The 13752-nt window shown below is 50.2% G+C and overlaps 2 protein-coding genes and 1 long non-coding RNA gene across 3 annotated transcripts; all 3 read left to right on the top strand.

The window, feature by feature from the left end:
- The first annotated feature begins 1861 nt into the window (after positions 1-1861).
- Positions 1862-9144, top strand: LOC150039031 (ral guanine nucleotide dissociation stimulator-like). Its single transcript, XM_090328066.1, has 9 exons — positions 1862-2134; positions 3482-3672; positions 4164-4259; positions 5007-5193; positions 5857-5958; positions 6564-6779; positions 7110-7213; positions 7663-7747; positions 8998-9144. Exons 1-9 carry the CDS (start codon positions 1862-1864, stop codon positions 9142-9144), a joined length of 1401 nt encoding a protein of 466 aa, XP_090184192.1.
- A 558-nt stretch (positions 9145-9702) lies between these two features.
- LOC150039030 (uncharacterized) lies at positions 9703-10624 on the top strand. The gene is made up of 3 exons (XR_016534561.1): positions 9703-9741; positions 10202-10234; positions 10516-10624. It is a non-coding gene; the product is annotated as an uncharacterized LOC150039030 (long non-coding RNA).
- A 249-nt stretch (positions 10625-10873) lies between these two features.
- On the top strand, positions 10874-13425 carry LOC150039029 (ral guanine nucleotide dissociation stimulator-like). The gene is made up of 4 exons (XM_090328065.1): positions 10874-10924; positions 11536-11766; positions 12780-12894; positions 13250-13425. Exons 2-4 carry the CDS (start codon positions 11617-11619, stop codon positions 13423-13425), a joined length of 441 nt encoding a protein of 146 aa, XP_090184191.1. The 5' UTR covers positions 10874-10924; positions 11536-11616.
- The last annotated feature ends 327 nt before the right edge of the window (positions 13426-13752 follow it).

Here is a 13752-nt window from a genome sequence, read left to right as displayed (position 1 = left end):
TTGCAGAGAACATACACTGGACTTACATCACATGGTATTCCATTTAAATGCACTGGGCCGGGAATGTGGCCTAGGGGTAGAATGCTTGCCAGGCATGCACAAATCCCTAGATTCAACTACTCAGTACAACAGAAACAGGAAAACCTGGAAGAGGTGCTGAGAAACAAGAGGTAGAGCCTTGGCTAGAATCTCTAGGAAACACCAACCCCCAAATAACTACTCCAAAAAAGTAGGCAGTGACCCTGTGGCTCAAATGCTACTGCACTAGTCATACAAAAAAATGAAGTTTAAGGACAGCTCTCAAGCATAGATTTAAAGATATCCATACTGGTAAAACAAAAGGAAAATTACATTTGGCAATTCAGTCAAGGCTTCTGACAATTACTTGCTCATATCCATAGAAGAAAGAGATGCACAAATATATAATTATAGATAAGTGTGTGTGTGTGTGTGTGTGTGTGTGTGTGTGTGTGTGTGTTCTCAAGAAACTCAAGGGTATGCTATAACATAGTGGAGATAGAAAGCAGCTGCTCTATGTACTCGAGAGTTCCAGCATCACTAGATCTAATGACTCTCCTCAGTGTGTAGGTCTTCCACTGTTAAAGAAGCTTCATTCTTGTACAGATGTTCCATGTGTTATGATGTCCTTTAATGCTGACTTCTATGCAGTCCAATAATTGCTAGAAAAGTGATTTCACTGCAGAAAATGGACAAACATATTTCTGAATTCAAATAATGCCAATGGGGCTAATAGGCCTCAAAGGAGTATGTCACCAGATGACCATGAAACTCACATTCAAGAACCTGCACACAGAACATTCTCCAAAAATGATCCACTGCTAGATCATACAAAGAGCCTAAAAAATACCAAACGTGCACATCATTCTTCATATCTGGCTGAATGTAGTGTTTGTATGAGGTTACACCATAAAATAGACTTCTGATTCAAACCAGTGGAAAGAGATAATGAAGGACACTGCATATTAATGAAGGGAATGGTCTAAGGGGAAAACACCCATGAAGAGGTAAATAAACATTGATGCACAAACCAATGAATCAACTATGTACACTTTAAAACAGTGTCTTGAGGCTAACCAAAGATGATGGCTCCGTTCAATAACAGATGTTAACAATCCACTCTCAGTAAAGTAAAGGATAACCCAACTAAATCATCTGTGAAGACCAGGCTGAAACATATGACAAACAATTACCCCATATACTAATGTGTTTGCTATATATATATAAATAGATAGCTATATACTGATGTATACATGTGTTAAACAACAGGTATATATATACATACTCAGAAACATATTTCTATGAACGACACTGTATAGAAAAACATATTTTTCTTGTGGGGTTTTGCTAATTCTCTTTTCTTATTTCTTTCTGTACACTTGTTTTGGTGTCTATCTTGGTAGGAACGTTGAACTCAGGACAAAAGTGTGAAAATGTTCATCAGTGATGTTCAATAGACATTGTACTGAAAGACATCTAGTCAAGTCACATGGAGAAACAGAAGCAGGAAACTGATAGTTTGCGGAAAGAATGACACTGGACAAAAGGAAAAGAACTCAATCCATGTCCTATGTAACTGTAACCATTCTACGCATCTGTGAAAATAATGTAACTTCTTTACATAGTGATGAAAACCACAGTGAGAGCTGGTTGGTGCTGGTGGGAGGCTGAGATCAGAGGATCACGGTGCCTGTGCAGAAAAGTCCCCATGAAATGTTCCTCACACATAGCCACTGAAAACTCCACAAGCAGACATGGGGCTTGAAGCTGTAGCACTCTAGCTTTGAGCAAAAAGAGCTCTAGAACAAGGTCCAGGTCCTGAGTACAAATTCCTAAAGACAGGATGGTCAGGGTTGGAGACCTTGACAATGCCCAGGTGCTCATGGGATCCAAGCTATGTGACCGCAGCTGGGAGAGCCTGCGGGCTGCTTGGGGTCTTCTGCAAGTTGGCCGCCTGCAGGAAGGAGGGGCCCAGTCCTCCACCTCACTCCTGAGGACAGATGTGCATTCAGTCTCTCTGGCCCCTGCCAAACTCTCTAGGAATAAGTGGGAGAATGTGGGGGGAGCGATGAAGACGCCAGAAAGACAGCAGAAGCACACGTGGGTCCAGGAGCAGGTTAGAAAAGAGGTTCTTGTGGCTGGAGAGACATGACAGAACACACTTCCCAGACCAGGAAATGGCCACACAGGTCCATACTGAAATACAGTGTTTAACAAACACACTGCTGACAGCCACAAAATGAGGAAGTCACACTTCCCTTGAGACCACACTCAGCCAAGCTCTACCCAGGTGTCAATCCTCGGGTCCCAGTAAGGAATGGGCTGTGCCCTGTGTAGACAACAACTGTGTATAAGGGACAGAGCACCTTGGCCTGAGCTTCAGTGATTTTCTACTTGCAGCATGGCCAGACTTGACCCTGAAACCTGACCACTGGGGAGTCCATAGCATCTCTCAGGAATCTTCATCTTAAGGTTTCCCCTTCCTGTCTTAGAAGACAAGTGAGGAGCAGAGTGGGACTTGAGAGAAAAGGGGTTTAAGGTTGGGTCCCGTGAGGCTGAGAACCCAATTGTGTCTCCTCCATGGTGGTGTCTACTCCACACAGATCTACCCCGGGACCATAAAATTGAGGTGCTGGGGTAACACTGGACAGCTGTGTGCTGCTCAGAGCCAGCACAAGGATAGAGAAGGGGACCTTTGGAGAGGGTGTGTCAGAAGGAAGGGGTCAATTGAAGGGACCTCCACAAATGACCTCATTGCCTTCACAATGGAACTTAGAACCTTGGTGTCCCAGCAGCCACAGTCAACACAAACCCCCCACAACTCACTTGTGTGGCTAGCAGACGTTCAGGAGATGTTTGCCAGTTTTTCCTCAAATGGGAGAGGCTCAGGCCTCATGGAAGAGCCCAGAGGGTACCGGTCACACGTGTGTCCAAACAAGGCCAGTCCTGGCAGTGAAAACTTCTGGGTCATTGGACCCCACAGGTGACATGGAGGCCCAGGCCAAGTGGCTGAAAATCTCACCACATCTAGGTCTCCAGTCATTACCAGCTCACTTTTCCCTCTGTGTATTTGTGTGTGTGTGTGTGTGTGTGTGTGTGTGTGTGTGTGTGTGTGTGTGAGAGAGAGAGAGAGAGAGAGAGAGAGAGAGAGAGAGAGAGAGAGAGAGAGAGAGAGGGAGAGAGAGAGAGAGAGAGAGAGAGTTAGAGAGAGAGAGAGACAGGGAGGGAGGCAGACAGACAGACACAGACACAGAGAGAGGCATACAGACAGACAGAAAGACATGGAGACAGAAGGACTGACAGAGAGTGACAAGAGAGTAAGACAGAGACTGAGAGAGACAGGGAGAGAGATACAGAGACAGAGACAGCAAGACATGCATAGAGAGAATAGGAACTTATTTTAATGTAATTCCCTGGACTGTATGTCAGAGTCCCCTTTGGTTCCCTAGTTTCAGCTTAAACTATTCCCCTGGTCCCACTCCAGGATGAAGCTCCAAGCCAGGACGAGGGCTGCAGGGCAGGCACCCTGGAGCAGCTGGTGGAACACTTGGGGCCTGCCCAGCTGACCGGGGAACACTTCTTCATCCCCACCTTCCTCTCCACTTACCGAAAATTCACCACCACCCAAAACGTCCTGGACCTGCTCTTCCAAACGTGAGTACCAAGTGCAAGGGCAGTGGACTCTTTTTCTCCACAGGACCCTGGGAATGACCTGCACAACTCTCAGGGCTACTCTGATCCTGTGGAGTGGGGGTGGGCAGAAAAACATCTTATGTTATGCCAGAGCCATGGGAAAGGCCTTGAGTGCTCCCTAGTAGTGTAGGCTCAGACCTGTGACCTTCTTCCTCAGGACACAACTTTCTGCCTCCAAGCTCTGAGCCCTCAGACAAAGCAGACTTTCCCTGTTTGGAGAATGGTTCCTCAACTACATGTAGACAGAGCAGGGAAAGCTGAAGGAAGAGTGAGAGACCCTCGGCCCACAGGATTCTCAAGGGAGAAAAGGCTAGTCCCTATCCTTTGCACATAGGTTGAAGCCCCTACGAGTCTGTACCTGTTTGTAGGGAGAAAGCACAAATAAGCCGCACTGTTGCAAGCCGGATAAAACACAGGAAGAGACAGCCAGTAACTGTGCAATTCCTCCACAGGTTCAGTAGAGGTGAGGCCTTCAAGGACTCCTCTACACAGGATGAAATCCTGCCTTTCTCCAGCCAGGATGGCATGCCACAGGACAAACTCAGAAAGTGAGTGGACTTTGGTCACAAACGAGGGCATCTGTGTGCACAGTGGAGCCAGGTTTGAGTGTAGCGCTTGAGGCAAGCTCAGGATCCCAGAGATCTTGACGTCCTCACCACAGGGTTGAAGTGTGGCATATGTATGCAGGAGGAGGCTGACCCATGACCGGCAGTGCTGTTGGGATCACTGATGGAGGCTTCAACTCAGAGCTGAGCCCTGTGCCAACCCATCCTCTCCACAGCCCCTGATGCCCAGCCTTGCCTGTCCTCACCATGGCCTCGCAAACAGCATTAGAGCATTGATGTCATGTTTTAGGACTTCTACTGACCCTAGGAAGGCTGGCAGAGTAGAAGGCCTGGCTGGGTCACCAAGAAAACAGTGAGGTGGGGAGATAGCCCACGTGTGGCTCTTGGAATGGAGGCAGGAGAGTCACCAGTAGATGTGCACCAGCAGCCAGTTCATACCAGGCATACAACAGACCCCATAGAGACTCCATGCAGTGGGGAGGGATTGGAGAGCTGTAAGAGTATGGGGAGCTCCCTGGAGAGGGCAGAGTTGCTCATCCCATGATTGGGTGCTAGCTCCCTGGAATTCCCTTCAATCCCTCCTTGGTTTCTGAGGAGTGTCACTACCTCCACCACCAAAGAAGCTTGGCTTGGGGAGATACTGAAGTCCATGTTTCAAATGAGTGCTGAGAGTGTCTGGGGTAGCCGCTGGCCAGGTTTCTGACTCTGCTGCCCACCATCTTCCCCTAGTGCCATCTCTTCTATCCTGGACATGTGGCTGGACAAGTACGGGGAGGACTTCTGCCAGCCTCCACATTTTGCCTGCCTCAAGCAGTTGCTGGCTCATCTGAAGAGGCACATGACTGGATCACACGTGGAGAGCCGTGCACAACTGCTCCTGGCTCAGATGGAGGCTCAAGAGCCCAGCCAGACACAGTCTGATGGTGTGGAAACTGGGTGGGAAGGCAGAAGAAAGAGGCGGGATGAATGTGGGCCATCAGAGGGTGGAGAAGGCTCTAATATAGGCCTTGTGCCAGGAAGAAGAAAGACGCTGGAATACAGAGACTGTGCAGAGAAGTTGAAAATGAGGATGTGTAGAGGGATCCAGGTTGGGAAGTCAAAGGGAAGAGGGTCTTTATTCTCTTTTCAAAGACTCAGGACAAATCCTCCATGGAGAGGGCCTTGTCTTCTGCAGCTCTAGCATTAGCCCAGTGTTTGTCTAAGTAGAAGAAGAGGGCAGCATTGAGCTCCAAGCTCTGACGTGCAGCCGAATTGTAGGAACATTACCAGGATTAGACCAAAACCCAAAGTCAGCCTTGACTCTACTGTACAACGAGATGGGAGCAAAAGCATCAGGTGTGGGTGGCAGCCATGTCTTCCCGGGACTCTGAGGCTATGTCACCTGCAGTACCAGCCTCCTTTGCTCAGCTGACTGGGAGCCAGTTTGAAACTTGGCCTCATGGCAGATTCCCAAGGGAGCCTGGAATCCATATCCTGGGAACCAACAATCTGGCCCCTGGTCCACAGCTTGGGTGGGATCCCTTAATTTATGGAGAATCGAAATAGGACCCGGCATGCTTTCCTCACAGGATCTTCCTGTCCTTCTTCAGAGAGCACAGGGGAGGGACTGAACAAGGAGAAGAATGAGGTCTTAGATTTCCCTCCCCTGTTGGTGGCTGAGCAGCTCACCAGGATGGACTCGGTGAGGCCCTGGGCAGCACAGGGTGGACCGGGCTTCCTTCTCTGCATGGCTGCCTTCTCATCCTTCTCCTTCCCCTAGAGCCCAAGCTTTCATCCAGCCTGAGCTTCACCTTGGCTCACGCTTCCTAGCATCACTCTCTTAAGTGCAGACTCTAAAGTGTACATGACACCTCTGTGTCCCAGGAGCTATGCGTGGAGAGGTGCAGCCAGAATCGCAGCTCCTCCGCATTTGGCAGGGACCACATGAGCCCAAGCAATTATGAGGATTCTGGTGTGTGTGCCAGAGCCTAGTGCAGAAAACAGAAAGAGCTACAGAAACAGCATCTGTGGATATCAACCAAAGGACAGGCGCAGGGTGACTTGGGGAGGGCAGAAATTCAGGCCTAGGCCAAGGAGGAAGAGTCACATTGCACAGCCGACGCTGACATGAGGTAGGGACACTCAGGTGCCCTCCAGGGTTGCGAAGCGGCATGACATCTCTACAAACCCATGCCTAAGCCTAAGAGATCCCTACACAGCCAGAGTTCTCAGCCCAACTATGGGACTCAATCTGGGGCTGGGCACTGTGCTGGGGGCCAGGCAATGAGGCACTCCTTCCTTTGGCAGGAGCTGTTCCTGAAGGTGGTGCCCCACCACTGCCTGCATTCTGTCATTTCCCAGAAGGACAGACACAACATGGAGAACTTGGCCCCCACCATCCGGGCCACCTTCACACAGTTTGACCAGGTGTTCTCCTGCGTGCTCACCACCTGCTTAGGGGACCACAGCATGCAGCCCTGCTCCAGGGCAAGGGTGCTAGAGCACTGGATCTCGGTGGCCATGGTAAGACACAACTGCTGCCTAGAGACTCTCCTTTCAGAGTCTTATGTTCTGAGGTGTTCCAATGTGCTCAGAGCCCTGGGTGGACTTCAGGGCATCCTGCCAAAGGCCATCTTGTCTGGACTCCCACATACCACACACGCAATGGTGCTCACTCCTTCCTCACACTCACGACTCAGGGGCAACTTCACCCAGGCCTGGTCAGCCCTCTCTCCCCTCTGAAACCTCGTAAGCAGCTCCCCAGTATCCTTGTACTAACCCTGGCTTAGCCCAGCTAGCAAGGCATCAGGTGGCAGCAATAGCATGCAAGGCTCACACACCCTTCCCATGCAGGAATGCAGAGTCCTCAGGAACTTCTCCTCCCTCCATGCCATCCTCTCTGCTCTGCACAGCAGCGCCATCCAGCGCCTGGACAGCACATGGCAAGTGGTCTCCAGGTGGGTCCCTCTCTCCACAGAAGCTGTGCACACACAGAGACTAGCCAGCTTCACCACCAGCCCCAGAGCCAAGCCTGTATGACCTGGGCTGCTAGCCAGGAAAACAGGGACAGTGCCTGCATTATGCCTGTTCATGCACCGGCAAATGTTCAGTTCAATGTCTCACGGAAGCTGGACAGAGACCCAGAGGAGCTGTCCAGGGTTTCTGTGGTAATTCTACATTTCTGTCCAATTGAAATCCAAGCACAGTTGTCTAATACAACTGGGCTTGACTCCATTGGGACATGAAGAAGAAATTGCTTCCAGCTTCTGGGTCCTTGGGAGCTTCATGCAATCATTTGAAAACCTCCTCTTCAGGCAACTTGCAGGCCTGGCTCTAAAACAAAACCAAGCCTGTCTCCCTTCTCTCTCACTTTCCCATTTGTCACTTCTCTCTGTCCCCCCTACAGAGATAGCATGCGGATATACCAGAAACTGTCAGAGATCGTTTCTCCTTCATGCTCTTACTTCCGGACCAAAGTGCTACTCTTTCAGGTAGAGAGAAAGGGGTCAGAAAGAACAGGGCTAAGAAGGCAAAAGTGGGATCCAGTTCCAAAAAGAAATGCTTTCCCGTTTTTTTTTTCTCTCCATTCTGGATCTTGAACTGAGGGCATGGCTGTTGTCCACAGTTTTTAATATTCAGTGCCCTTCATTTTCAGTCCCAAGCCCACTCCATGTTTGGAGTTGATTGTAATTCACAGACTCAGTGACTGTGGATTGAATTGGGATCCTCCGATCTCAGGCTCTTGAGTACCTGGTATGTAAGTCAGCTGCACTGCTCAGGAGTGAGTTGCTCTGCCATGGGATATTTCAGAGCTGTCCTTAGAGCCAAACAGACATAGCACACACTTGGTTTGGATCTTAACATTCAGAGCCAGGATGTCTACCTGAAGGAACTGGGTATCTCTGTTCTCCCTAGAGCAGATGCTGCTCACCGCCATACAAACACAGAGAAGGACTAGACAGGGGAACTGAAGGTGGCTGGGGGTTTTCTTGACAAGGGAGGCCAGGCACTGCTCACTCAGCCCTGAAATCTCAGCTGGACATGACTGCGAGCTCAAACCTTGAGACTGAACCATGAAACCCCCCAAGTGAACTAGTCGCTCCGATAGAGACACCCACACAAATCAAGAAAGGAAAAGATGCATCTACCTCTACATTCTAACATACTGAGCTCCTTCACACATGATTCCAGAAGCCTCAGTGGGAAGGGCTACAGACTGCACTCCTCAATGCCTTGACGCGCTTATCCACTACAGTATATCTGGGGAACTCTCCACCCAGATGCATAGAGAAAGACTTCTGCCAGGACACAGACACATAGGGAAGAGCTTTGTGGGACAGAAGCTTTCTCAAGATTCAGAGCCCCTCCCCTAGGTGAGGAAATCCAGAACTTTTTGTAAGGAAGTTAGCAGAAAGTCCATAATCCTCTCCCTCCTTGACTATTCTACCCTCCGGCCCATGACAATTATGGGAGCACTCACTGACTGGACCCTGCTCACAGAGTTAGTGTGTCTCTTCTATGATTGCCTACAGTGAAGTGGACAGCCACCATCCCTTCTTATTCCTGGGTCCCCTCCTGTCACCTATGAAGATTGAGGAATTTGGATGATTGATGAGACAATGAGGAGAAAGAAATTTCCAGGAGTCCAGAGAAGGCATTGGCACAGAGACTCAGGGCAGCACCAACAGTGGGAGAAACCACTGGATCCCATAGCGCTCAGAGGAATGTCATTTATTTGCAGAGTTTGCAGATGAGGAAGCAGGCAGAGAGAGGCCAGTTCAGAGCATGGCATCCCTCAGATCTGGTGAGGCAGAGACTTAACCAGAACAAAGCAGCAGGTGGCACTAGCTTTGGCACCATCCATGCTCAGGTCAGGGACAAAGGTTGAGAGGACATATATCTCAGGAGTGCTGCTCTCCACTGTGACAGGAGCCTGATGACTTTGCCACCAAGGAGAAGAAGGCCAAGAGAGGCCAGAGGCAGGCAGAGGACATGGTGAGTGACTGTGTCCTGAACACACCAAGAGTGCCTGTAAGAGAAGAGAAGAGAGGTCTGCTTGCTCATCTTACCTCCTCTTCCCCTCCCTGAAATAACTCCATAGACATGGGATTTGATTCTGATAATCCCTTGTCCTGAGTGGCTGCCAGAGACAAAGGAGGAGTAGAAGGCCCAGCATGGCAAAGCCTGTGTGGCAGGTGGCCTTCAGAGGCTCCTTAACTTGGGGAGGTGTCAATGCCACCCTTATACTGTTTATTATCCCAAGTGCAGAGAAGGGGCTCTAACAGATTGGTCAGAACAGGTGACTATAATAAGAAAGGCCCTGTGAGGATGGAGGCTGTCTGGGGAGGCCTGCAATGGGGTCCTAGGCCATGGCACATCAACCCATCCAATTCCACAGGTTCACATCATGGGCACGGTGCCCTACCTGAAAACTTTCCTGGGAGACTTCCGAATGATCGACAAGGCCTTTAGGGACTTCCTGGATGTGAGTAGTCTGGGCATCACTGAGCTGCTGGGGTTGGGACAGAAAGTCTCCTGCTGTGTGCTGAACTCTGGCACAGTGAAGAGTTTCTTAAGATAACACTGCATCCATCTTAAGAAGGGACATCCAGAGCTGCTGGGATAGGGAGCTAGGGCACATAGCACAACTGGGACTCAAGTCCCTCTGGGCACAGTGGGCAGTTGGGATCAGTGGAAAACAAAGGACAGGCCAAGCAAGCACCAGTCAGTCCAGCTCAGCTGGGCCCTCAGTCAACCCATATCCTCAAAAGGTTTGGACAAGATGACCCCAGAACCTCTTTGAAGATGTGTCCAGGTCCCATCTGGGACTTTGTTCACAGGCACATGCAGATGCCCTCTGTCCCATGGAAGAGGACCAGCCCCTGACAGGGTGGACTGAATGGAGGAAGGGTGGGGTTCTCCTCACATTGTTCTCTGCCTTCTAGGAGGGAGTCATCCATTTTGAGAAATTGAGAAAGGTGAGTTTCAGGTGCCCTCCTGGCTGGATGGGGACCAGCTGCAGAGTCAGCTTCAGTCACCATGACCGGTAGGGAAATTTGGTTCAGAGTGCAGATCTTTCCCGACGACAGGGTGGGGATGTGAAGTGGGAGAGGAGAGCTTCCGGTGAATGAGTGTGGACACAGTTATGAGAGCCACAGCACGCTGATGCACTGAGGGTTCCCAGAGCAAAGCCTGGTGAATGCTCTTCCCCTGGGCATCACAGCACAGCCCTCCACTCACTCATGCTCTCCCTGGCCAGGAATATGCAATCATGGAGCAACTGAAGCAGCTACAGGCAAGCTGCAGCTATGAACACATCACCCCAGAGGAGAAGTTTCTAGGCTGGTTCAGAGACCTGAAGCAGCTCAGCGAGGAGGCCAGGTGAGCTGGGAGGCACTAGGACAGGGAGAGTCGCCTGTAACTGGGATGATGTGCCATCCTGAGTGTCACATGTCTGGACTTGAGGACTTAAACTCCCTAGAGCCAGTGACCAGGTGGGTGGCAGGCTCAGAATTGAATCTGTGAGGACCCAAGCTTCAATTTGGTCTGCTCATCTCACACCCCTTGCCTAGCTATGACCTGTCATGTACACTGGAGCCCTCGGGACAGAATGACACTGCAAGCCCTCCGACCAAGAAGCGCTTCAGCATCTGGAAGGCCTGGAAGAAGTAAGGACCTGGCCACTGATGGGCAAGAGCCAGGGAAGATGATGGGATGGGTGTGGGAATGAGATAGGCTGTGGATGAGACATTTCCATTGAGAAGCCAGGTGTGGCACTCAGTTCTCTGGGGTGTCTGCCCCTCTGCTTACACTGAGTTCTGGCTCTGTGATTCATCCATCACATAAGGGAATGGGAAAATGTTAACTGACCCAGATCATGGAGTGGAGATTCAGGTCCCCAGTGTTTGAGGTCTAGGGTCTTGTGTGTGTCCTGAGAGAAGTTCCTTCAGTAAGCTGACCCCTCTCTAAAGCCACCAGACCCAGAGTGCTGCAATTAGTACCAGTGGCAGCTCCCAGTTGAAGTGGATGGACCAGGACAAGAGTGGCCCTGAGATGAGCAGCACAAACACCACTGCAGTGCAGTCAGACAGCAATGTGCAGTCAGCTCCCTCCTCCAGCTCCTACCCAGAGCTCATCACGAGCATCTCACAAACATCCTCAGGAGACCCGAAAAAGGTGACTTCCTGTCTTGCCCATAGTCCTGCTTTCCACTGCCTGAGAGGAAAGCCCTAGACCTGGTTGGAAACCTGGACTTCTCCTGATGTTGCTGCATCCACAGGTCCAGGGATCCTCCTCCCGGTCCACTGGGGTGACCAGCTTGGCCTCTGCCAGCCAATCCTCACCCACAGACACCAGCACAATGGACACCAATTCAGCCAACACTCACAGTGGCACCTCAGGGCAGACTAGTGACAGCTCATCTGTGCCTCCCCATCTCAGGCTGGGAGACTCGTGTGTTATCAGGGTGGTGCTGCCTGTGGAAAACAGACATCTATGCAAAAGCATTGAGGTGAGTTGGGCGGCTGCATTTCATTCTGCTCTTCTGACCTAAAAAAGAGGGAGGGAAAATTATGCCCAGTCTCCAGGCAAGAATAGATCCTCAGGCAGGGTCAGTGAGGAGTCCGGAGAGGAAGCATGTGGACAAAGATTGGGCAAATCCTAGCCTCTGGAGGGCATAGTTTAGATACTTCACTTTCCCCACCAAACAACCTAAAGGCTGGTGTTTGATCACAAGATTAGTAGTGAATGAACACGATTGCCAGTTGAGACTGTTTACTGTCTCACAGACAATCCTCGCACATTACTTAGCAGGCTCTTCTGACAATCACATCTGGGTTGGAGGACAGCGAGACATAGGGATCCTATGTTCTGGGAAGATGAGGAATGTCTAAGGCAGGGTGCTGCAGATGATGGAGCTAAAAGATCTGCTCACATGTAAACTCCTCACAGGCGACAGAGATGTCTGCTCTTCTAGCTACTCAACTGGGCAGATGACATTCAGAGCCCCTCCTTCCTCATGCTGGGTCTGGTGTCTGCATCTGGTTTAGTCCTCTCACCAACAGGAAGGAGAATGGGTGTCATGAGCAGTCATCTGGGGAGGCAACGACTTCCTCTCTCCTGGACTCTCAGTGTTAGGGGAGTTGATAAAGGGTCCACGTGCTGTCATTCATCACTGCCTCCTCCAACACACCCCAGACCTGGCTAGGAGCAGGCACTGGGCACTTGGCTGGCTCCTCCCTTGCCTGGGGTTTCTGGAGTTTATTGTGTATTCCACTAAATCTCAGGGGCCCAAAACTGGAAAGCAGATCCAAGAACAGCTGGTAAACTCTACTAAAAATACTAAATAACCAACTTCAATGCATGGACTCCTCTTCAGGAAGGAAGGGTTAAAACACACGCATGACACCCCATGGCATTTCTCATGTTTAACACTAAGATGGTTCCACAGAAGCCCTGGATACTGACTTCAGGGAGGGACCCCTGGGACCCATTCCTCAGGGCCTGTTTCCTCATCCAACCCAGGTGACCAACCAGGAGAAGACCCGAGACGTCATCGTGAAAGCTATGAAGAAATTCCAGGTGCGTGGATACAAGCCAGAAGACTTAGAGCTGGTGCAAATCATCACACAGAAACAAAGTGAGTCCTAAACCAATAGCTAGGATAGGCAAATAAGTAGTTGGGCAGGGACCCAGGAGTTTGGATTGGTGGTAGAGAGCTCGTCTAGAATGCAAGAACACCAGGGTTCGATTCCTTGGAAATATATGCATAGGCAAAAAAAAAATCAGAAGTGGTGCTGTTAGAACTCTACCCTTCAGAAAGCCCCAAGGCAGTACTCAGGCCCTGACATCAGAACCCTAGGTCTAGCAAAAAAAAAGAAGTGTGGCAGCAGAGAGTGTCCTCACCCACCCACCCACCAACCCCTCCATCAGGGTATGGCAGCATAAGGGCAGCCTTAGACCCCAGGCCCAAGCCGGCCCTGGTTGCTGCACAGCTATTGCCCTCAAGGACATGCTTGTTCTTGCCCTGTCTGAGGAGGAAGTAGCCGGTGCAGAGACCATCCGTGAGGACTGGAGAGAATACAGCTCAAAGGACAGAATTGCTGGCTTGCTCACCAGAACGGACTTTGTCATTCTCCAATGTGAACACATGGCTTCAGAAAATACCTGACACTTGAGTGTCACTTAGTTGTAACGTGTGCCCAGAGTTCCTGAGACCCTTGCATTGTTCCCACACCATTAAAACTATGCCTCCAAACACCACTTACCCTATATCATGGACTAATACAAGCCCTGAAAGAGCTATTGAGAACTCATGGGCAACTTCCCAATATTCTCTACCTATGTGTTTTTCTTCCAAATGAGTTAGAAACCAGGTGCCTAGGACTCAGCCTACAAACCCAGTTCATTAGGAGGTTCAACTGAGGCTCTAGGTTGGAGGCCAGCCTGGGTTAGAAGTCTGTGATTCTCTTTCTTCCTATCAACCACAGTAAAAGCA

The sequence above is a fragment of the Megascapheus bottae genome, unplaced genomic scaffold, assembly GCF_031878675.1.
Source record: "Megascapheus bottae isolate mThoBot1 unplaced genomic scaffold, mThoBot2.hap1 HAP1_SCAFFOLD_132, whole genome shotgun sequence".
NCBI lineage: Eukaryota > Metazoa > Chordata > Mammalia > Rodentia > Geomyidae > Megascapheus > Megascapheus bottae.
Note: the sequence above shows the minus strand (reverse complement) of the source record. Positions and strands in the feature narration are given on the sequence as shown.

Excerpts from the sequence above, each read along its gene's own strand:
- LOC150039031 (XM_090328066.1), top strand. The coding sequence starts at position 1,862 with ATGGTCAGGGTTGGAGACCTTGACAATGCCCAGGTGCTCATGGGATCC. Across the intron at positions 5,959-6,563 it reads AGCTCACCAGGATGGACTCG|GAGCTGTTCCTGAAGGTGGT; the intron begins GTGAGGCCCTGG and ends TTCCTTTGGCAG. Across the intron at positions 6,780-7,109 it reads ACTGGATCTCGGTGGCCATG|GAATGCAGAGTCCTCAGGAA; the intron begins GTAAGACACAAC and ends CTTCCCATGCAG.
- LOC150039029 (XM_090328065.1), top strand. The coding sequence starts at position 11,617 with ATGGACACCAATTCAGCCAACACTCACAGTGGCACCTCAGGGCAGACT. Across the intron at positions 11,767-12,779 it reads ATCTATGCAAAAGCATTGAG|GTGACCAACCAGGAGAAGAC; the intron begins GTGAGTTGGGCG and ends CATCCAACCCAG. Across the intron at positions 12,895-13,249 it reads AATCATCACACAGAAACAAA|CTATTGCCCTCAAGGACATG; the intron begins GTGAGTCCTAAA and ends GTTGCTGCACAG.